Source organism: Anticarsia gemmatalis, chromosome 16 (assembly GCF_050436995.1).
Source record: "Anticarsia gemmatalis isolate Benzon Research Colony breed Stoneville strain chromosome 16, ilAntGemm2 primary, whole genome shotgun sequence".
NCBI classification, from domain to species: Eukaryota; Metazoa; Arthropoda; class Insecta; order Lepidoptera; family Erebidae; genus Anticarsia; species Anticarsia gemmatalis.
Window position 1 is genome coordinate 9,649,094 of NC_134760.1, and position 25,452 is coordinate 9,674,545.

The following is a 25,452-nucleotide window of genomic DNA, read 5'->3' on the forward strand; positions in this document are numbered from 1 at the left end:
AAAGGTCAGTTCACTTGAACAACTGATGAGATTTCAAAGAATAAACATAATTCAATATAACTCTTAATTAATTAATGTCCTCCTAGCCGATATACGGCTACGGCGGTCAGTTTCATTGAAACTGGCCATCTGTGCAGGACTTTGTTTATAGTGTACAAGTGTGTGCACAATACACAGGTACGCTCTCTATTCCATCACTCTCATAGTTTGGTGGGACGGATGACCGACACGACCAGTGAGAGTTTAGGCGCAGGACCGACGGCTTTACGTGCTCTCCGAGGCACGGAGGTCTTCGACCTCAACTTCCTAACTCCGGGCAATCTCTAAGAAATTCTTAACAGAAAATCTCAGAAAAGACTTTTTAACCCGACCCAGGATTCGAACCCGAGACCTCTCGCACCGCAGTCGCATATACTACTCTTAATTACATGAATGTTGAATAGTTAAGTACTTATTTTCAACAATAATTACCTAATAATATATACCAAGCAATAAAGTTATCCGAGAAAGGTACCTATAGGCATTTCTATCCTATCCTATGGTCCTTCCCTACTGTTGATATGTCATGAGTCTCGATTTGCCCTTGTCTACTACACCTAAAGAATATATGTACGGAAAATATAAAAAAGGTCTTACTGAATACTGTCAATCATTTGCTCTTTTAATTTTATTAAATACATAACTATAATAATATTTAAAAAAACTATTTTAATAGTTAGTACAATAGTTTCCTTAACCATTGTAAGAGCAAAACAATAATATTTTGAACTATTTTTAGTGACACGTGTTGACAATAAAAGTTCACTACTAATAAACCAATTATGTCCCAAAATAGGTGAGTGGTTAAAAGGTTAATTCGTTCATCCTGTTGTTCAACCGGGAAGTAATTACAGGACGTATATAAGAGACCAACGTGGTTTCTGATCACAGTGTTTCTTTACGAGCCGTTCCCAGTGAGGTAAGAAAAAAGTTCGTTTTTTAATTCTGGCATATTATTGTCGATTTCAGTCGTTATTCCCGCGCTTTGAGAGGTTTGAAGTTGTGATTTAAAAATGGCGGAAGCGATACATGATACATTTTGTGTGCTTTGTTTAATAAATAGAAAATGATCGCGCTTTGTTTTGCCCGAATAAAGTGCACAGTTCGCTAATGATTAAAAATTATAATTTGTAATCAAAGTTAATGATTTTAAACGCCTGTAGAAATGACAATTAATTTGTTGTTTTTGATCCGACGTATATAAAGGGTAATTCTAGTCCATAATCGTAACCCATTAACTGTTCCGATGACTGTTGGCAAATAGAACTCCAAAAACAAAAGAGAGTTCTTTAAATTAATTTCAATTTCAACTATTAGAACTTTTTTATACCGCAAGAAGCTCATCTTAAATTCACAGACCATCCATCTCATTCCATAGCAACCATGAAGTTCTTAGCCCTTCTGCTGGTGGTGTGTGCGTCATGCCTAGCGATGCCAGCCGGCGAGGATCACCATCAAGGCAAGGTGGTGCAGCTGTGCGGCGCCGAGCTCGCCCGCGCCGTCAAGAAGGTCTGTGAAGACGGAGACCTGGACTTCTTTAACCTGCAACATGTTCAACGTAAGTTTATTAGCCCGAACTTCTCGTATAGGACATATTTTAATACTAGCTGACTTGCGCAAGTTCGCTTGCGTCACATAAGAGAGAATCATAATTTTCCCCGTTAATGTAACATTATTCGTTGCTATTCCGCTCCTTATACAAGCCTTCCTCGATAAATGGTCTCTTCAACACAAAAATATTTTTTTCAATTCGAACCAGTAGTTCCTGAGATTAGTGCGTTCAAACAAACAAACTCTTCAGCTTTATAATATTAGTTGTTAGATTTAAGTTAACTAGCGTCTTGTATCTTCGCTGATTTTATCTTCATTCTATAGTAATGAACACTTGCTGTGTAAAAACGTGTAGGCACTTACGTTGTTCCTATCTGTTAAATATACTTACGATATTCTTACGAGTTTACTTAACACAATAGCCGTACAGATAAAAGTTGTTTCAGACGTTAAATAAATACAACATTATATCTCTATGTTTAGTTTTCAGGCTTTAAGGAATTAAGTTGGGCTTATATAGATATAAATTACGTAAAAGTACATGATACTTTGCTACATGGCAAAATATACTGCTTGAACTTTTGAGAAACACGATAAACTAACACATAAAACATTTAAGAGTATCCTTAAAAAAAATATGTATATTTTTTTTTCTCATAAATTTCAAGCTTAAGCAAGGCATGAGATCTGAATAACTAGAGGATGGTGGAGTAAATTCTCACCCACTCTAGAAGAAATACCTCGGAATATCTTCAAATCTCTTTACATTCCAGAGCACCACCAGCACCACGGTCACGACCACCAACACGACCACAACTGGAAGGGTCACGCCATGAAGCGCGCCGCCATCTCCCTCGCCGACGAGTGCTGCGCCAAACCTTGCCATATCAAAGACTTTGTCACTTATTGCCCGTAGACAAGACAAGTTTTTAAAATATTAACTACTATTATACTAGAATTAATGATTAAGCATATTTACCGTGGTTTTCGCTAGACTTTTCATAGGTGGCTGCAACAATATGACAGCACTGAAATTCAAATGTGAAGTAAACAGTTAATATATTTTCAAAGTTGAAAGTTGTTCGTCCTGACCCACGCTAAGTGTGGTCGGTACAGAATGTTTTCTTTTTAAAAAATATACTCTTAAGGAATTTGGCTGATGTTTTACAACCAGCCGACGTCGACTCTCCTTGGAGATATTTCCAGCTATTGCATTGCATAAATATATCGTGATATATTTTTAAGATTGTTAAGAAAAGTATGTAAGTACTAAATATCATTAATGCGGTTTTATATGGTTCCATTAATCCCAGTATAATATTAGATAATAAATATTTTTTAAATGTATTCATTTCCTATCGAGTAATAAAGTTGGCATATTAATTATGTTTGTGTAAAGTGATTCGTTAATTTGGTATTTTTTGTATGTTTCTAAATTATATGAGTTTTAATAAACTCTTTGTTTACAAAATCATAGAGTTTTAATATAACAATTTTCATGAAATCGACAAATCAGAAGTAAATAATTTCCACTGTCGTAGTTCGAAATTTGTACAGCATTTATTTTGCTCCACCTAGAGGTTGGCTATAATATCGATTAAATCATCAATAAATACGCTATTAATGGACACTCAAGCCCAATCACTTACGACGGGTGAAAGGTTAAACAATAGCATTGATGACTCACGACCGAAACGTCCAAAGGACTCATATATGACTAAGGAACGCAAAGGAACCCTGTTTAAGGATATTTAAGGACATATAATACATGTAGTTAAATAGCAGCTTGAACGAACAACGAAGTAATTCTTCGTATATTTTCAGTTCTTATTTGCACAGAAAATCAGGTCATAAGCGCTATAAATGTAAAGTTACGTACCTTTTTCCCATTTCCCGGAACTTTGAAAATAATGCATCGCACCAGCCATTGGGACTGCTGCTCAATTTTCATTGCATTTTCATCACAAGTTAAAGTCTATTTACTATATAAAAAATATTTACAAAGCTACTTTTTAATACTTATTTCAATATGGCGACTGATCATTCATGTCTGGTAGTTAAGTCTTGTTTGTTCTTACTCTCAGCAACGATGACATCACCAAATTTTACCAATTGATTTAATTCATGATTGGACCAAATTGACGTTCAGTCCGAGTCAGAAGTTCGTTCAGTTCAATAGCGTTATTTGTCATAACTTATCTGGTAGATTGCTATTGAACTTATTTAGTTTCAAATTTACCAATCATTAATGCTTAATTTTTCAAAAGGTATTTTTTTTTTATTTCATTTTTTTACAATATAGAGTTGTTATAAGTATAGTGCCAACAACCAGAATTTTAGAACCAGTGTATATTGAATTAGATTAAAACCTATGAAAATATTTTCTGCTGTAGGTTTAAGGAAGTTATTTTTAAAGTCAGCCCCCATTAAAAGTTCGGTGTTTTACCATCCATATTATCCATATGTAGGTTAAATTAGTAAGATATCGTACATGAGTCATGAAATAAAACAACTTATATTACGCTACCACGAAAATAACTCGGAATAACTATTAAAAACAATATTGTCAGTGTTGCTACTGCATAAAAACCAATTGATTCTCTCGAAAGATCTCCTAATTCTTATCTTTCAGTGAAAATAAAAGCGGAATGCAGTAGAAAACCTTATTAGTTACTTCATTCGTGTCTACACTACAAGATCTCTGAAAAGGTAAGAAGCAATATATAACAATACTCTTCTTTATTTATTTAATTAAATATTTAACCAATAGGTACTTATGAACTGTAAAGATATTTTTTAAATTTAACCATTCTTACTAAAGATGTCTTTGACATTATTTTTGCGTATGGAAAAATATCTTTAAAATAACGCAAATGCGCATGTATTTATCAAATTATTTATTTTGAATCAGAATAGATCGACATTTATGAATTTCAATTCAATTTTTTCTAAATATTCTTGTAACAAATTTCTCTATCGCGATTGTCTGTTAAGAGCTTAAAACAAGCATAATTATCAGCTTTTCTCTAACTTAGTGCAGATTTGCTTAGGTTAAAAACATGGTAGCCGTGTCTAAACATAATATTTAACTATTTAATAACTTAATAATTATCTTTATTTCAGATTAATCATGAAGTTAACAACGTTTGTCGTTTTCATGACGCTTATTTTAGCCAATAGCCTTCTCGCATCAGCTGCGAGCATGTCATTCTGTGAGCGGAGCATTTACAATGCTTTGAAAATTTTGTGCCAAGGAACTATTTCCGATCTTGGTAAGATATTTTATCTATTTAGTCTTTTAAAACTTTAGAGCAATAACATTAAGTAGGCAATTTCTTTAACAGATAGACCCCTTATGCAGGGGGAGCGGCTAGCCACGCGGTTACAGTTTAACATGCAACCGCCTAAAATTTAATGGCGGTTTAGTGCGTACAATCACAGCTTATCACATATTCATATTAATCTGTAAAAGCGGTTAAGCTAATTAGTGGACTTTGTCTGCCTATCTTATTCATGAACTTCGTGTAAGGTTTTTTTGGTTATAATGTGTCGGCACATTTAATCAATTTTGAAATTGTATTTGAGTGAAAAAAAAAAACGCGAATCAGAACTTACGTACGTTACGTTTATTGTTGAAATAAAAAATGTCACTGTAATTGAATAAACGTGAGTTACAGACAGCTCTCAACTCTCAGACATCTCAGTTTTCTTTAAAAAATAGTTGTTGTCAGGTACTTAATATCAGTTAAAAACATCTTCCCTAATTCCCCTTTTCAGTGACAGGTAAAGAAAGACAAGAAAATAATATTTTTTTTAGGCGCATAGTCATTATTTACACATTTCACTTGCATTATACAAATATGTTTTATTTTTTACAGATGATACAGTCTTTCAAGAATGCTGCCTGACAGTCTGTGAAGTCAGTGATTTGATGAAGTATTGTTAGCTAGTGATACTAGCTACAAAACGGTCCCGCGAACCAACGATTGACCACGAGAGCTAAAACGAAAACGCTTTTAATACTAAAATATCACATTTTTTAAAGGCGCTTATTTTTTTTACTGCTCATTCACTCATTTATCCATATAAATCTGTGATAGTTACAACACTTACAGATAGTCTATCTGCTTGGTAAAGTGCCGGCAAATGTATAAAAATCTATTCACAATTCACCCTATTTTTGACACTTTTATCTACATAAAAAATTAAAAATGTCTTCAATAAAATCACTACATTAAAGCATAAAAGTTGTTTTATTACTCTACATTTAATCGACTTCAAATAGAGGAGATTCTCAATTAGTATTTTTTATGTTAGTTAACAAAAAAGTTTTTTATTCTGTGGACCGATGGTTCTTTTTTATTTGAAAGGTGTTCTTTCTCATGTGGTCTTATGATCCAGATTTGACTAGAAGTTTATGAGATATATTTCAAAATGCGATTGTTCGAGTTATTCCGGTCTGATCCCCCAAACCGATCCACTACCAATTAATATTATTTTTTAATTCCGGTCTGATCCCCTTTCAACTTTACCATTCCGGTCTGATCCCCTTCCTATATTTAATGGATAAGTACAGTCAATAAAAAACAGATGTTATTCACTACTTTATAAAAAAAAATTGTAAAGAGAAGTTCAAAGGTTTTTGGATATAAACGTTTGTTAGTCGATTATTTTAAGATTGTTATTTGGGTTATTTTAAGAGACGCTGATCAAAATCAGTTTAAAAAAAAAGAGTGACCTGTGCCATTTTTGAGTTTTTGTGAGTCTCATACAAAAAAGTTTTGGTAAAAATATGGTATTTTTATACATTTTTAAGTGTAGGTATTACATTAAATATCTCAAAAAGTTGACGGACTTCAGTATATAACTTAGGGTTTATAATCCTATACACATTAGTTTCATCTATGGGTAAAAAGCCTTATAAAGTATTGAGTCAGTTTTTATTTATAGAAATAAAAACTGATTCGAGTTACAATCATCGCAGATTTATATTATTTGGTCTTTTGAAATAGAAGTACTACCTATATAACATTATAACAGTAATCACATTATCGCACAATGATCTTTTGTTAAAACTAGGATTTGAAAAAAATGATATAATAAAAAAAATGTAAACATAAATCAAATAACAAACATCAAATTTCAATTATTAAATACTGATATAAAATTATCACAGTAATCATATTCAGTGTAGAAATAAGACTAATACAGTCTCATTAATAACCGATTTCTCAGAACGACATCACGAACTTAACTCATCAATGATTGGTTACTTTGGAATCAATAGACAATACATTCACACACCAACAGCCTATTTCGCAGGTAAATATATTACAAAAGCTTCAGACTTTGCCGCAACGATGCCAGAAATAATTATCACTTGCTCTTACGGTGAAGGAAAACATCGTGAGGAAACCTTGCAAGCCTAAAATTTGTTTAATACATTTATTGAGGGCATGCAACGTCCCCTTACCTGTACTCGGCCAGCGTGGTGGACTCAAGACCTAAGCCCTCCCCTCGTTTCGGAGGAGACCCTTGCCCTGCAGCGGGACAGTAATGGGTAAAAAAAATAAAACAAATAAATAAATAGGATTCAACTGTTGAGCTAGCCAAAGAAATGAACAAATCTAAATAGACTGCATGTTCCTGAAATACTAAGAAAGATTTGGAGATTTCTGGGTCAAAATGTATAGAGATGAGATTAATAAAAATATATATATATTAATTCTATAACATAATCTAATAGAACCTGTATACATATTTTGTTATTGACTGTCCTAAAAATGTGATAATAGACAGTCAGGGTATCCGATCGGAATAAAATATTTAAATTTATTATAATGTTTATATACGGGGGATCAGACCGGAATAGAAAATAATTTTAAAATACTAGGGTATCAGTATTGGGGATCCGAACGGAATAACTCGATTGTTCGGTGTGTATCTAATATGATATTTTGCCCTTGTTTTACTTTTTAGAAGAGTGACCTACTATATTCTGTATCGTAAAAAGGAAAATAAGATTGCTACACATAACTACTGTTTTTTATAGAGAGCTCACCCTTTGACCCACGTTAGTTTTGCAAAAACAATTATATGATTCATAATTGGCAAAATAAACATATTGGGAATTCACAGTAGATAACTCTGTGATAGATAAGTATTTCCACGAAAAAACCTCTAGTTTAATCTTGCAATAAAAAGTAGATAGTTTTAGTTCTATTAGATACCTATATACAAATAATAAACATTACGCAGTAGGTCTCGCAGGTACGCATTTATTTTATGTATCGCGATGATATACATATAAATCATATCAAAGAAGCGTACTTTTTTATTATTTAATTAGCTTCCGCCCGCGATTTTCTCCGCGTAGAAAATATTCCACGGGATCCCGTCCCCGGAATAAATAGTATCCTATGTTTTATTCCAGGACATATTAAATTTATTTAAGAAGGTAAGTCAATGACTCGATTACAGACTTTGAAAGAACAAAAAGGTTTCGTGCTTATTAAAAATGCATTTATCTATTATTATATTTGAATAAAACACTCTTGCGTATCAATAAATGGCATAAAAATCAGTAAAATTTACAAACAGGATGACAACTAACGGATGTAATGATCAAAGATCAATATCTAGTAATGAATTCAGTTCGTGACACATGCTAATAGTTCCTTGTGAAATACCCTGACATTATTCACGAATCACGAAGATTTTGTACGTCATATGTACCGGTTAGTTAGAATTTAGATAGTACTAGGTACAATCTCTATGCTTGTATCATGACAGTAACAAATGCTGCGGTCTACTGGAGATGGTGTAAGTAGACCGGAGTGTAGGAGATAAGACCTGTGCAGTTTTCCGAACTACAGAACATGCGGTCAAACATGCGCAGGTAACCGTCTCTCCGGTAGATTGGATCGCCATTTTTTTGGTAAATTTTCTGTTTGCGTGGAAAAATCTCTTGTAGCGAAAAGAAACAAAAAAAGATTTACTAATTTAAATGATTTTACGACCGCGAAAGACGTTTAGCAGAGAATAAAATAGTTTCAATAAAGTTAAAAGTAGATAATGGAAATTATATGTATAAGTATTCAATTTAATTAAGCTAAGCTTTTAGTTAAAGTGACAAATAATGTGCATACGAAATTGTCTAGTTATCTTAAGATGAAGAGGTTATCATTAGGGAATTATATGGTCAAAAACATGTTTACAAAAATCAAAAGTGCTTTAGCGGTTTCAAGGTTCATTACTCAGAGATATGAAGAGGTCAAACCTCGAACCTGAATTTCAGGATAACCAGATAGAAGGCTTTTTTATAGTTTTCTACTCATAGAGAAGGCGTTCTTTACATTACGATAATGCCAACACAAAACTTCTAACATATAAAAACTTAAGGCCAGATTAGTAACAGTTTAAGTAAGAATAATTGGCAGATAACATAACTGCTAGATAAAGTGAACACTGACCAGAGTTTTATATCTAGAAACATTTGGAAAACATGAAAAAAACCTAGACGTTATCTTGGTAACATATAAAAACCTCGTGAATGATAATATATTTCTAAAGTTTTGAACACAGCGAGATGGATTCTAGCTTACAATCCAGACTCAAACATAATCAGTTACCTGTAATTTTATCCAACTTTCCTATTACTGTAAAAAGGTTTGAATTGATCCAAAACAATAACCATTTTGCTCATAAACAATAACGCTTTTTTATGAAACCACGCAATGATCGAACGTGATCTAATCCTATCGAGAAGACCCAGCAATCAGTTTTTTACTTTGCTATTTTTTAGAATCGATTCCATGAATCAGAGTATATTTGTATAGATGCCTTTGTACCTTGGTAAATAGTTGAACGACTAATAGTGATGAAACATCCGTAAAGCACACACATAAATATTGAAACACTTTGTTTTAATCGCAAAAGTTATTTAAGCTTTCGAGTTTGCAAATGGAAAACTAAAAAATATTTTTTATGTTTTGAGTTTTAAAATGAAGTGCCTTGTGTTTGTTTTATTTGGATTATCTAGCCTTACAGTAATTTATGGTAAGTAGCATTTAATTTAATAAAAAAAAAACTGTTTACATTTTATTCCCGCTTTTGCTAATTATTTTTCTAAAACGGTTCAGAAGTCATGATAGCTAATTTCAATAACCACACTGTAGAATACATAGATTGTTGAACAATTGGCTAATAATAATAAAACACTCTAAATTTTGCATTCATAAAATGTATGCACCAACCTTTGATTCGGCATTAATTGAAAACTTAGAAGCGTTAGAAGGCCTTCGTTTAAAAAAAATGTTTTGAATATAAGCTCTTCCTATTGCCACAAAACACATGATAGACCTGCCTCCCATATTAATTAAAAACTTAGCTGAAGCTAGAATTTCAGTTCATCTCTGGCACTTCGGGATAACCGGGCTAAGACAACTAGGCATTTGGATTTTAAAGTCACTGCAATCTTTATTTTGGTTTCAGTATCCCTTTATCTATAAGGTGAAAAAACGTGCAAAAAATTATAATAAAATTCTAATTGTATATATAAAATTCTCGCGTCAGTTTTCGTTGCCATACTCCTCCGAAACGGCTTGACCGATTCTCATGAAATTTTGTGAGCATATTGACTAGGTCTGAGAATCGGCCAACATCTATTTTTCATACACCTAAGTGACATATTTTTTTTATTATATGGCAAAGCAACGTTTGCCGGGTCAGCTAGTATATATATATAAATATAGGAACTTATACTAACGTTGATATACCAAAATCTGCTCAATGTTCAAACGTGATTGACGTCACGCTATAGTTCTCTTTTTTGCAAAGAACTCTGCGTCAATAGTTTATTCGGAGTGCGACAACCTGATTTAACCTCTCTCTGGTCTAAAATGTCTGTACCCGGGTATTATAAGCATTCAATTTTTAACAAATTCCACGAAACTTGTCAGGATTAAAGATATTTTCCCGGGTAGGAATAGCTTGTTTGCAGAATCTAAGGAGTTTTCTTACATTTCAACATCTTAAATTCCTTATGATTTTCTGTTCTTTACATACCGTAAAATTTCAGCACTAGGTATCCACTACGAATGAATTATGATTGCAGTTTGACTATATGTCTATTTTTTCTAGGCCTACTTTTAACATCGAAGCTTTTTTTCTACTTTTTTATGGCTTTTATGTTTATTTATGTACAAAATAGCATGGACGTCACCGCTTCCAGGAGCACGCATCTCCAACCTAAACGACACGTGTATCCGTTGTCTGTGCCACGTGACGGGGTGTGACTTCACCAGGGGCTGCAGCGAGGGCTACTGCGGACCCTTCTTCATCTCCAGGGTGTACTGGGTGGACGCCGACAAGCCTGTACTGCCGGATGACGATCCTGCAAGGAAAGAAGGTAGGGTGCCCGCTCTGTTACAGATTTTCGCCGAAATGAAGCAGCTCTCGCAGTTATATAAATATACAAAAAGACAAAGTATTTCATAAAGGTTTTATATTTGCCCAAAGCTACAACACAAATAATGTTTTAGCTCTTCGCTCGAGCTTTACCAAAGCCCAATAACTTAGTAGAGAGCCTCATATGCAAGGTTCGCGGCTATCGGAGGTTTACACTATTCAGAATTTAGAACATCAGTGGCCCTTAGATTTATGCAGCTGCCGGTGGCTTGTTTGATTTAGCTACTTTATGATAGAAACACACGAAATTCAAGTCTTACGTATAATCAAGGCAACTCGTGCATTAGATAGAGTCCCTACTAATTTGTCGGACTATAGGTGATCCGTCTTATTGTTTAGGAAACAAATGGAGATGCAGTCAGTTTGCATCATTTTCCGCAATCATAATGTAAATACACAAGTTCCTTCATCCTTTAATATGTTTATTAATAAAAGTATTATTAATTAAAGTATGTATATATCTACATATATTATCTATGAATGTACTAAATCCCTACAAAAATTGCTTTAGAATAGCAACATTACTCTATGTAAGTAGTATGTAGTTAATTGCCTGTAACTTAGGAAAACTCTATTTATACTTAGTAAGAAAGAATGTCAATAACAATCGTCAGTTCGAAATCGTATTGTTATAATTACTATTATGTGTATTGACTCACCACATTACGGATGCAATAAAATGCAACAGCAGTTGATAAAAATAACTAATTAAAGTATAATTGTCCCAGTTATTGTTGTGTAAGATAACTTTTATATTGCTATTTTATCACTTATTGCATTAATTTCGACTAATAACGCATTATATTATCACATATATGTTTATTAATATAAACTATTAAAAGTGCAATAATATTGTATTGTTTTATTAACTGTTCGTTATTATGTCTGCAGCTTTCGAGGACTGCGCTAAGGATTACCACTGTTCTATTAAAATCATTCAGAGTTATATGACCAACTTTGGAAAGGTAAGAGCTAAACGATTATTTTTTTAGATAGATACAACAAAAATACACGATTATTATTATTGTTTCAAAGATAAGGGCAACTTTGATGTATCTTCTGTAAAAAAGCTCTCGCTTGGTTTGCCAAAAGCATTGAAATTGCCGTTGCCAAATAATATCGTTAAATAAAAATAAATGTAGAATGTCAATTTTATGAAGGTACTGAAAGAAAGACATTTATAAAACTAATGAGAATCTTATGTCACGTAACTTAAACATATAAGTGGAAATGCAGTTTTTCAGAAATAAGTATCTATAGATTATAGGGGCTGTGAATTTTAGACTTAACGATTTTTCTCTTTTCTTTCTCTCCTTCATATTGACGTGTTCCAATATCTTAAAATGAATACTACAATATGCTATATTGCTGTTAATCTACATAATAATATTATTAATTGGTTTCAGGACTGCAATGGCGACGGTGTGACGGACTGTTTTGACTACATGATGATCAACTATCACGGAGGTCGCGTGTGCTCCACGCCGCTGTTCCTCTCGTCTTCAGGGCTCCGGTGGCTCTCCCGATACCAACAGTGCCGCTTTACTTAAACGAAAAAGATAAGCATACAGAAATATATACGATTATAAAGTGGTTGTGCATTATTTTTTCACTCAGTAAGTGCGTGTTGAAATGATGATCAAGAATTTCAATAAAAAATATTCGTTTCTCAGCTTTGACCCGTGAGTGAACTTTCCTAAGAGAGGAGTTGGACCTCTTAATATGTAATATACTTATTGCAGACGATACATGTGATTTTTTAGCTAACAAACTTGCAATCTATAGAAACAGCTTTCTAGTTCGTGTTGTCTTTTGTTTAATGAAAGGTTTTTAAAACGTCAATTTTCTACAGCGTTTCGGCAGCTTTAGATCAAAACAACAATTAAAATAAATCGACACTCATCATCTTTTCCTTTATTTTCGTACAGTTTTAGTAACGAGATAACCTAAAATAACCTCACACTGATAGCTTTACGAGATGATGTGTCACAGACAGTAATTCCATATTGAATCCAAGACACCTTTGACTCTTGTTTTTTATATGCGTAGCTTTAAATCAATTGTTTTCTCTTTATTACAGTTTACAGGAAAAGTTGTATTCATGATTTAGCAGTTCTTATCTCTGTATAAAATCAACAACGGCAGATCCTAGATCCGAAGGGGTTTGAAATTTTAGCAGGCTTGAAATTTAAAATGCTTTTTTTACCCATATGATATGGAATAAATATTTGCCATAAATTTAATAAGCATTGTTATATTTATTAGTTTGTTAATTTTGATTTCGTATGTTATTATTATTTCTCTGCGACAAATATTTTGTTTATGTGTCTTTAAAAAAAAATTGTTAACAAACGAAAATCCTAATTAGGGACCTAGATTGTAGGTTTTACAGTTTATTTGAGAACAAATCTAAATTTCCCTTTTTTCGTGGAATATCAGATATGAAGGTGTCTAAATAACATATGATATTATTTTATGAGTCAACGTCCCGGTGGCAAACTATGATCGATATTTTTCGCCTCCCGCGCTTTCATAACTACACAGTTTCCTGATAACACCCGCTGTAATTGTTGTTTAGTCTCAAAAGGTCGCACGTTATTGTCAATATTTATAAACAATAAAATATAATCGCATCATTAACCCAGTCGTAACAAGCACGGCTTGGGACCACAGATAATAAGTGATGGGCATACATCATACTATCACAAATACCTAACTTCGGTACTTTTGCGTCAGCTTAATTGATTATTTATTTGTAAATTATATGTGACCCATGGACTTTATGTTGCTTTGTAATACACAAAACAAGTTACTGATGTGTTTATCCTGTAAACTAGATGACCCATCAGGCAGCACTGGTGTTTTGAGATATGTATTACGAATTAAAAGATTTGTCTGACCTGATACGCTTCAACAGCTAAATTAATTCTGATTTAGTATGCTGTATAGTAGGCATTAAACATAGGCTTCTTTTTGCAATCCCTTATTTACGTCGCCGCGACGTGATGAAAATGTATGCGGTAACGGAGCTACTCGAGTCAGTTTCATAACAAATAGGAAAATCGGTGTAGGTATATAGGTCTAGAGAACAAATGAACAAGAAAAAAGAACGTAAAATATTTTTATTTATAAAATACATAACATCAGTCAATACTAAATATGCTTAAAATATACGCAAAATACATTTGCAATTATCTATGAGTATTATTCTCCAACCGATATTTCGTTAACTGAAACTTATTTGACATTTTCTGAGACCAAAAAGAAGAAAGTTTCAATGTTTTTTTTTCAAAATGGTGCAAATATTTTTACACTTGCATAATATTGTGTCTTTTCAAGCAACAATCTCAAATATATTTTTGTAAGTTTCAGCATTGGAAATTCCTTAACCTCTTATAAATACATTTATTAAGATATTTACACTAATTAGCAGATACATCTCTGTTTTAAGTAGATCTTACTTACTTACAAACTAAGTACACTTATAGTTTATATTCTTGTACAAAATCCTTTTTTTAGAAATTCATCCACAAATCAGACATTTCAATCAATAAAAGACGTTTCATCCATAAACTTAACTTATAAACTAATATAAAGCTAAATGTTACCATTTAATATAATTATAATATTATGGCAAGTTTTGAGCAATATGTCAAAATGTAAAGCTGCGATTACATCCGTCTATGATTCAAGAATAAGGGTCAGTAGTTAGCAGCGAATTTATTGATAATGGCGAAACAGGTGCAAATATTTATATTGCTTAACCAAATGAAAGGATTTTATTAGATATTAGCTGACCCGCGCAACTTCGCTTGCGTCAGATAAGAGAGAATGGGTCATAATTTTCCCCGTTTTTATAACATTTTTCGTGGCTACTCCGCTCCTAATGTCCGTAGCGTGATGATATGATGATGATATGCCTATAACCTTCCTTGATAAATGGGCTATCTAACACTGAAAGAATTTTACAAATCGGACCAGTAGTTCCTGAGATTAGCGCGTTCAAACAAACAAACAAACAAACTCTTCAGCTTTATAATATTAGTATAGATTATAGGGTCTTTCAGGGCCCATTCTTCGTGTGAAATGCAAAAGCAGGTTACAGTTTTGGAATAAAATTATAAAATCGCTGACAAAAGAAAATCTTCGAATGGCACTTGTTTTTTCGATAGAAGGATTATTCCTCCAATTGATGGATAAGTACTTTACTTAAACAATACTTAGGACAGTATTTGAACTTTGAACATTCAAGCGAACGAAACTAGTGGGGCAGGAGAATTCCAATCATCTGCGTCGATTTCCTCATCTGATTCCTCTTGGAAGCGCACCTAGAAACAAAACAAGGCATAAATATTTTAAGTCAATACACATACATATTTTATTCACATTTACATAATTTTGTTACGTAGAAGTACTTATATTATTGTGTTTTACTTTACTCACCCACGGTGATAAATGCTTTCCTGCTGATTCCAATGAACTGCTCTGCATCAGATTCGCCTGCCATTCCTGAAAAAGATTGACGAAATACTCAATACTGAATATTGTAAGAAACACAATAACGCACATTTTACTGTTATTTAAACTTGCAGTGACGGGAATTTAATATGGCATTCAACTAATACATTTTTACACAACACCATGCTTCAGTCAATCTTGAAACAGTCACTTTCATGAAAGCGTAGTCGTTTCCGTTCCTCAAAGGACGCATTAAAATATAATACTTTGATATCACATGTCGTCAATGGCTGCAATCATCAAGACAGTAGTCTAGGAGTCAAGGAGTAAGTCGGCAGGATTCAAACTATTCAAACAAGAAAATCCGTAGGTTACCTGATACGCATCGTTGAAGGCGTGTGCGAGTTTGAGCGCGAGCGCGCGCGCATGCTTCCTGCGCGTGCACACGAACACGTGCACGACGTGCGCCTCGCCCGCGCACGACGCCTTGCCCTCCACCACCGCGAACACGCGAGCATTCGCCGCGTCCGCCGAGCAGTACGAAATCCTGGGAATAAACAATAAGTAGGTTTATTCATTGTGTTTAACTTTAGCAGTACATTTTTATTTGCTGAAGAAAAATAAGACGTAGTTTTATAATAAATTGTCTGACTATCTCCTGCAAACAAAAATCGTCTCTTTTTTGTCGCTGAGACTTTAACAAATATACAAACGAACACTAATTCAATTTCTGCCTGAAACGTCTGTGTATAAAACACACAGGCACTTTCTTAGTTTAAAATTTAATTACGGTAAACTTACAACTCAAATACAACTAACAAAACAAATAAATTCGAGCCGCTTAGCCAACTTTAGCTGAAGATTATTATACTGCCACTAACATAACAAAACAAAGTACACAATAAACCTCTTATCTTAATTAATTAATAGGTCACATACAGGGAAATTAAACTAATAAAATATTACAATGAAATTGAGAAGTACCTACATATTATGAGTATGGAATAAGCCAACGACATAATATGATTAATATATTACAATAATACCAAGTTATTAGCTGTGATAACATTTTATGTGCGACAGTGACTTGTTAATTGTTTAATTAGTTTATAACTAAACAAGGGAACTTTATTAGATAGCTTTGGCTGCAGTTAACTTTGTATAATTTGTAGCTGGTGTGTGGTCGCCCTTTTACTTAGAATTATTTAGTGTGTTGTCTTTTTGTTAAGTCGTTATTAATACAGGCTGTGGGCTATGTAGAGAACCCAAATAATAAGCTACTTTTTCATACATTAAGTACTACGGACTTATCCATGCCAAATTATAATTAAAGATTATTACTATGCTTTTTACGAGTTAGAAGTAAATGTAGGTATTTACGAGGTTTTTTATTATGTAAAAAGTCAAAATCATTCTGTGCGAATAATTGCAAACTCGATTAAAATTACCATCCAATAAAGTTAAAATATTTATGTTGTTTTTATCAAAGAAGTAGGCAGCTATGCATATTTTTTTGTATGTCAAATACTATTTACAATCAGTAACAAAAACATAAGTTTGTTTACGGAAACGTTCACCACTTATCACTCCTAGGAACTCCAAGGCGGAAAAGTGCTAAGTTTTAAAACCACATGTACCTACCTACTAAAAGTCTAGGAATTTATGTGTGGAAAAATTGTAGTCTCTGAATATAAAGTGGGATTATTTATTTCTTTAAATTTTGATAACTGGATTCAAAGTACAAACCCATTACATACGAAGTGGTTTTCCCGTCAGGAAATCCTCAGTAACAAATTGGAATTTAGTATGGCATTGTATGGTATATTTAAATGGCAGAAGGTTCTCTCCATGAAAACTAGTAGTTTGTTTTCAGCGCGTCATACCGTACTTACTCCCAAAAATGGCTTTAATTCATAAATACTTGTTCAAGATTTAACTTAAAAGTAAAAGTTTATACCTTCTGTCAATTTCTAATAGTAATGTACCTTGCTCTTGTTATGATAATTTAGCGAATAAAACTTCACAATGCAAGGAATTTAAAAAAAATATTTTACCCAGTTTTGCAGTTTATGATTTCAAAGATTTTCCTTTTCATAACGTATGTATGTATATTGAAAGACGAAAAACCACGTCAGTGTTGTCAATATAGAGCCTTCAGCAGTATAAATAACCATTAAAAGATTCTGGAAGAATGTTTTACCTGTAGATGGAGACGCTGACGACGTTCTCTTGTGTCTCCGTGTCCGTCACTACGATGCCTTTCGCGCTGATGTCCAGGTTCACGCGGTGTAGTTTCTTGTTCATCACTGTGGCAACAATACATTACAAATTAGAGCTCTCCTACTCTTGGTAACTAGTTAGGTGATAGTTTATTTTTGATCAAATATGTAAAGGTTACAGAAACTCGTACTAGACAAGCATTTTTTGGTGATAATTATAGTTCCGATTTGACTGACTGAAAAAATGGTTACGAAGGTAAACTTAGTAAAAAATTGGAGACTTTTTAGTAAAAAAATTGGAGCTGTCGTTAGCAAACTGCTACAAATAAAATACATATATCCAGAGCAATAGCAAGCTAATATTTAAAGTTTCACTTGGCTTTTTTGCCTTTCTTCCCTGAAACATACGAATAGTTCTCAAGTATCGAGACAAAGTTATCACAAGTTATAAATACGTATATAAATCAATACATGACCGTAGGACCCGCTGTGCCCTCTCGTTTCATTCATACGTCGCCGAGCACTGGGGACTATTAATATCTTGTAATGATGAAACTATCTGTTATGTTGCTTTAATTAAACCGAGCCGTGTAATTTACGCGGTGTAAATGTCCTGTGTTAAGTACGACAAAGAACATCGTGATATATGACTCTTGTTCCCAAGTGAAAGTGTGATAAGCTCTTTGAAACTCCTTGCTTCTTTTGTTGTTTCTCACTACAGCATTTTACCAACAAATTTGTTTCAACATATAATTTAAATAGCTTATTTAAAAGCTTTTAAAGAGAAGAGACCTACATGGTAAACGTGAAGCCAATGTCGATTCAAAACCACTTTTTTTCTGAAGAAGGTCCTTTCTCGTTCAACCAAATAGACGATCCTTAGAAATAGCTTTTAATACCTACCTATGTTTAAAACGCAACTTACATTTAACCGAATGTAAAGCAGACCGCACGGCGAGCGCAGTGGCCGGCGCAGACGCAGCTCGCTCCACGGGCGCGGTGCCAGCGTACCTCACGTCCACCTCCCCCGCCGTGGAGTCCCGAGGTTCCCGCCACCAGCCTTCACCCTCACACTCCGCCAGGGCCCATTCTTCACACAGTTCTGGAATAATAAAACAATAGTTTTAAATACGAGCTCAACAAATTGTTTTTTCATTTGTATTGACAAACACAATATGATAAGTCCTCAATGAGTCTTTTTACCACCGCAAAGCCGTCTTTATTAGAAGTTGGTAAATCGTCACAACGTTAGTAGTTCTATAATTATAACTTGACTGATACTATACTACTCCATGCCAGATTAGTTCTTCTTCTTTTTCTATCCTTAATTTTGCCTTGAATACTGTTCAATATTTAACCGTAATGTTATCCCTTATTGGTCCGTTGATCATAATTTTACTAATCTCCGGTAGAACTAACAAAATCACGGTTCTCAAGCGATAATTGCAGATTATAACAGAATCTTATTAAACTTTACCATGTTTAGATATTTTCGACGTCACATTAATATGAAAGTGCGTGTTATAAAGCAAGTTTTAGATGTTATTTCTAGCGCAGACGTCAATAATATTAGATGGAGACTATTATCTATAATCTGTTATTTTCTCACACCTCGGGAAAGTAGTCCAAGTAATCGTCGTAGCAACGCTAACTCCTAATTAATCTCAGGTGTGGAAATAGCCCAACACTTCGTTACAGGTTAATGTAAAGTTATTAATAAAATATATAGAGTTTACTTTATATCTTCGTTATTTATACGAGCTTTTGGCCCGCAGCTTTGCCGGCGTGGAATTTCACCCCCTTTGGGGTGGAATTTCTTAAAATCCTCTCCTAGTAGTCTTCTACACTTCCTAAATAATCTTCGTACGAAATTTCAACTTTCTACGCTCAGTAGTTTCCGCACCCAAAGATGTACGAGTAGAATAAGTTACGGTGGCAATGAGAAAATTTTACAAAAATATTTTTTTACTAAATTAAAGGTGAGTAGTGCTGCGCGGGGTTAGCTCGTCCTTACCTAATATTTAGCAAAAAAAATAAAAAGATTTCTAATTATACACTCGTTACCCTATATTTAGTAACTACTATATCCGATAAAAAAGATCAATTTTCCAATCTCCCAGCTTCTAAAACGGCTGTTGTCGCCAAGTTTCCCAAGTTATAGCCGATAATTTCCTTGGCGTGGCCACTCGCCAGACGCAGCAATTTTACGAGATAGCTTAGATACATTAGTCTATTACAAGCTCAGCAGGTTTCGTAAATGCCAGGATATCGATCAGACAAATTACACCCAATATTGATGAGCTGATCTTAATGTCGCTTTAATGCGTGAATAATCTGTAATTTTATGATACAGATTTTTATCTTTAATTTCCATTTAAGATTCAGACATTACAGGATATTTTTAAGTCTCCTTAGCTACTGTTGGGCGCCAATATTCAATTGAACTAACTAATAAGACATTATTTTGGAACTGAACTTATTTATGCATAAATATTGCTTTTAAAAATTTATATTATGCAGATAATAAAAAACAGTATAATTTTATTATCGAATTATATTATGTAAACAATGAAATTGAAAATTCCAAATTTTAGGAGAGTACCGCAGTTGCTATAGACTTAAGTGAAGGAATCATGGAATATCTTCTATGATCTCGGCTTATTGATGGCTGATTTTATTTATGTATGTATGTATCTCGGAATTTCCATTTTTATAACAACAAATTAAAACACCAAACATGAAACTAAACAAGATTCATGCTAACTTATTCAAAAGATTGGCAGACACGGTGCTCTACATAATGTATTGCATCCATTAAATATAAATAGATCTCATCAACCACTTGTAATTATTATCTAGAACTATCTCGATCTCATAAGAAAGTCTATTAAATCAGCAATCATGTCCGCCGTTTAAACGATTTAAATAAAATCAAAGAAAATTACTGGTCATTTATAAATCCATCATGGTGGCATAAAATAAACTTTTTAAAAAAGGCCGTAGCTGTAGCACTTCCTTTTCCCAAAAAAATACTTTCCGGGCACAAAACGTAATTTTTGTTACCCAACCAAAAATATGAAATAATTTTTCAACTTTTCTTTTGTTTTTACCTCTGAACTAATAGTAATATCTATTGCAGAATCACATCAATTGTAAATCAATATAATATCATATTATTTACGTCTCATAACATATTTTCATAAAAAATAATGTGCGCGTAACCGGCGGGCGGTCCCGTATGACAAAATGTGAGTATAAAATAATGTCAATGAAACAAAGAAAGTTTGTAAGGATTGTCCCTAGTAGCGTTATCTGGTCTCTGTTTAAGTACCTACCCCTATGAGAAGAAGACGCAATTTTATGTATATTATGTCAGTATACTAAACCCGAAGTTAAATTCAGAATCTTAAGTTGACATTGTTGTGTTTACATGTCAATAACGTAGACAAGTGCGTCAACTCATATCCCATCCGCAAAACATATCACATAAACGCAATCGTTTCGTTATTTTCGCCATATCTGTGTCCATCTAGGCCAGACAGGCGTATCGATAGCAAAATAGGCCATAGGTCAGTTATTAGGCGCAATAACTTGAACGAAACTCCGTCGTACGCGCCGCTATTTGATAAACTGATGCGTTTGTACCACCGGTTATAACCGGCCAACACTATGCGTAAAGGAAGTGATACCGCGATCAAATTGCCTATAATTTATAATTAATATTAATATTGTAATAGTAACACGCAGTTGACGTAGTTTTTGAATAGGTACGAGGTATTTAATTAGGATTTTAACAAATGTGAATAGGGAAAACGCAGATTTGCGTCGAAATAATCCGATTGTTTCTATGTAACAATGTAAATTTTAATGGCATTGTTACCAGCCGTTTTTTTTTCCTCAAATACTTCTATATCCCTAACATCTACGGTAACTAATAATACGTCATAGTGAATTATAGCGACACATTTTAAAATAACGTAATTAAATTAAATAATAACGTCCTAGATGGTAGTACCTATCTGTAGCTAAAATAACGTCAATGATCTCTGTATTTTCATAATATTTCTCATATTACTCAATGAATATTGTTATATTGTCATTGATTGTTTTGCTGTATACAATAAATAAATACATAATTATTGTAACCTTTGGTCAAGAAACATAATACGAATACATTATTTTGAAAACAATTAACAACAATATTAAAAAATATATAATGCGTAGACCAGCATCAACAGCTACTTGTAGCTTTATCAAATTATCCAACGGCTCTTCCAAGTTAGCTTTCGTGTTTAGTTTTTGCATTTATAGATTTGGGCTAGATAAATAAATATATACCTCACACAGTCATTTGATTCCAAACTAAGAACAGCTTGTACTATGGTAACGTAAAATGTAAAATGCGACTTTATAACAATAATGCTGACCATTTACCCAGCACAGCCGACCACAGCCTTTCAACCAATTAATAATTTATCAGTTCACAAGAAGTATTGATAACATCACTAAAATTAAACCACAGATAATAAATATAGAGCAAGGTTGTTATGATGCGCAGTATTTGTTTGTAGTTCCGCTAAGTTTATCGGTATTTATTTTGGTAAAAAGCTTTTAAATATGATAAGTAAATACGCAATTTATTGTAATAAACATTTAACACTCGTGGGAACGCCCAGTTCACGTGAAAAGCTCACGTGAAGCTAATTAATTATATCTATTTAATTACTAAGATTACTACTGATCATCGTTACGCATTTGCGTGATTCATTTATAATGAACTTAGTTTTTAAGCAGCTTACTATGTGACTGCAGAAATCCGTATCAAAATCTAAATCTAAAAAAATAATTGCAGAGATTTTAGCAAATGGCGTTCTTTAGACTTTGTCTTCCCCATAGGATTACGGCATGATTTTTATGTATACATGTAACTATACTAGTTATAAGTAGTATGTACCAAAATAAACTTACTTTTTTTCCACAATATCGTAATAATTTCTATGTTAAGTTTAAAACTTTTAAAAAGTATTGTACCGTTGGTAAACTTAACATAAATATTTACCTACGATGTAATTGTATTCTAAATAATAAGAAGTTTTCATTATTATAATCATTATAATTAAATCAATGATTCATAATTAAGTCTACTTCAAAGACTTAAGTTGGTATTAACTTGCATCAGCAGCAAAATGATGCAATTAGGAAAACAGCATGCGTTTCCAATTACTTGCGGTTACAATTACAATTATAACAGTAAACACCTGAAATGCATAATAATCCAATAGTCGTTTCTCGTATACATAATACTTTCAATCAAAATACCCATCTACCAACTTAACAGTGGACTTATATATTATCATGAAATTAAAAAAAAAATCTTTGCAGTTGGACATATTGGACGTGGCGTGATTTAAATTAATTTTGAACTTATTTACAGAATAAATCAAAATATGTTTATTTAGTTAATATATATGAATTAAAATGTATCTCGCAGATCTCTGATCTGTCTATATGTGAAATATCTTATGGCCCTACCCCCGTTCTATAACATTTTCTGTACCAATAAGGCTAGTGATAAAATGATAAAAAGCGATACATCAATAAAGAATACCAACAATACTTTCTACTCAATTCCCGTTACCTTAGGCAAAGAAAACTGCCGCGGAAAGACGCGCCTATAACCAACACTTCAGTTTACATTGCTGCCCATGTATCAAACACCGCTGTACGATAGAATTCACCAAGCAATGTATCACGTATAAAGAAAAGGCAACTTGCTTAGCTAGTTTTTTTCTTACAGATGACCATTTAAGGCCAGCGAGAGCTCCTAATTCCGAAGTAATTAGAGAGAAACTTGCCCCCGGAGGTGTACGCGGCCTTTTGCGATCTATACCGAACTTGGCACCTATAATGAAGACGTAAAAAGGTGGATAGATGATAGAGGGCACCACTGAGCACCAGTAGAATGTAAGTGGACATTTAAAAAAAGGGTACACCTGGTTTGAAAAAGAAAATTTAGTAGATAAACTTAAATGTAGAGACACCGACCTGAAAAGTGTATTACCTAAATACCTATGTTTATAATGGCAACCCCTTATGATAACCGCCCGAATTTTCTATTTCCTCGTAAATCGTGTTCAAAAAATGTGGTTCATAGTACCTATAGGAACTAAGAAGAGTTCACAAATAGGCAGGCTAATTTAATAATTTTCCTATTATTAAAATTTGTCGCAAAAATATGCATGGTAGCTAAAATTTGCCGGAAATATCACAATATTTTTTCTAATATTTACCTAGTATGTAACTAAATTAGTTGACGACAGTAAAATATTAACTTATAGATTTTATAGTTTTTCATAAATAATAATTAAAAAATAATATATAAATTATGATTTTAACTTACTTTTGTGCTTCGAATGAGTTTTCCACATTTTTCTTAGCAGCATAGTCATTTTCCCGGCTACAAAAACGTCAACAATTAAAAATAAAATTTAAATGGTTTTTCGAACGACTTTTCCCGCGCGCGGTCTCAGTTCAACTGCACTGGGAGACTGGAACACATGCAATGACACAGCCACCCTTCGTGATATACGCTCGTAGCAGACGCTTTGTGGCCTTTGTACGATCTAGTGCAGTAATAAAATGTTATCAATACTATAGTTTTGTAGTAGTTAATATTACTAAGTTTGTCTGTCTGAGAAAGCAAAACTAATAAAGGAAAAAAAAACATAAGCTCAAGTTTCACTTCTTTTAAATTAAAGGAAAATCGAGTAGCCCTGGACACTTGAATTAAAATGCTAAAAAGAAACAAATTAACGTATTTATTAACTTTAGTTTGTACTTAAAATTAAAATTAGGAACTTTTCCTATCATATTAATTTAAAAAAAAACAATTATTTGGTCACATTTTGACAATTTTTAATTTATCTGCTGTCACTTTATCTAATTAATAAGCTAACCAACACTTTTTGGTAAGTCATGAAACCAGCCGTTAGCGAAATCTTAAAAACTTAATTATCTTATGTGGAAAAATAGTTTGAATATCACGGAAAGATAATACGAGGAAAGTCATGGTAAGATTTTAGAGAAAATAACCCCGATTGAATATGTCGCGAGATCGATTTGTTATGATAATAATATCCGTATCTGACTGGATGGTTATGATGGAAGTTTGATCCAAATAAATATAATACATGTTATTCGTACTTCTCGACGGTATTATAAATGTAAATTGAATTGAAAAATAGATTTATTTCAAATTCACTACTGATACGCCATAGAAACGAGGAAAAAATACATCTTATTTAACAAGGAGTAGTAAATTTAAATGGTTTTAAGCTAAATCTGTCGGAAATAAATAAATCGTAGAGTCCAGCGGCTAAAAATAGCTGCTACTATTCTCTTGTAATCATTATTATTGTATTGTTTTCTAACAATGGGTTTAAGTACTTTTGTATGGGGAAAAACTTAATGTCTATGTATTTTGACTAATTTAAGAAACATACTGTGTACCAACTCGACTATCTATTATTTATTTTTCCAATATCCTTTTTAGTGACCGAACATAATGAGCAAAAATATTTAGGTGCATCGTACAACCTACGTACTTTTTTCAAATTAGTTGAGAGTTCCGAAAATCATTTGGAACTTTTGAGCTTTACTGACTGGCCAGAAACTTGAAGTCCCATAACAGCAGAAAGGGATAACCAAATACGGCGTG

The 25,452-nt window shown here is 33.1% G+C and overlaps 2 protein-coding genes and 1 long non-coding RNA gene across 4 annotated transcripts; 2 read left to right on the forward strand and 1 right to left on the reverse strand.

Moving 5' to 3' along the window:
- Positions 1 to 841: 841 nt before the first annotated feature.
- LOC142979500 (lysozyme-like) lies at positions 842 to 12,651 on the forward strand. Of its 2 annotated transcripts, XM_076124434.1 has the most exons (5): positions 842 to 958; positions 1,418 to 1,597; positions 10,823 to 10,999; positions 11,950 to 12,023; positions 12,465 to 12,651. In XM_076124434.1, the coding sequence occupies exons 2-5, from the start codon at positions 1,423 to 1,425 to the stop codon at positions 12,606 to 12,608; spliced, it is 570 nt and encodes a 189-aa protein (XP_075980549.1). In that variant the 5' UTR covers positions 842 to 958; positions 1,418 to 1,422; the 3' UTR covers positions 12,609 to 12,651. The 2 variants fall into 2 exon arrangements, with proteins under 2 accessions (XP_075980549.1, XP_075980548.1); XM_076124433.1 differs by lacking the exons at positions 842 to 958; positions 1,418 to 1,597 and adding an exon at positions 9,463 to 9,648 and having other exon boundaries at positions 10,802 to 10,999.
- LOC142979452 (uncharacterized) lies at positions 3,735 to 5,831 on the forward strand. Its single transcript, XR_012959825.1, has 4 exons — positions 3,735 to 3,857; positions 4,223 to 4,299; positions 4,714 to 4,862; positions 5,469 to 5,831. It is a non-coding gene; the product is annotated as an uncharacterized LOC142979452 (long non-coding RNA).
- Positions 12,652 to 14,165: 1,514 nt separating the features above from the next.
- Positions 14,166 to 24,317, reverse strand: LOC142979458 (low density lipoprotein receptor adapter protein 1-like). Its single transcript, XM_076124364.1, has 6 exons — positions 24,136 to 24,317; positions 18,661 to 18,837; positions 17,717 to 17,822; positions 15,892 to 16,063; positions 15,502 to 15,567; positions 14,166 to 15,386 (listed from the first exon to the last, which is right to left on the reverse strand). Exons 1-6 carry the CDS (start codon positions 24,182 to 24,184, stop codon positions 15,306 to 15,308), a joined length of 651 nt encoding a protein of 216 aa, XP_075980479.1. The 5' UTR covers positions 24,185 to 24,317; the 3' UTR covers positions 14,166 to 15,305.
- Between the last annotated feature and the right edge of the window lie 1,135 nt (positions 24,318 to 25,452).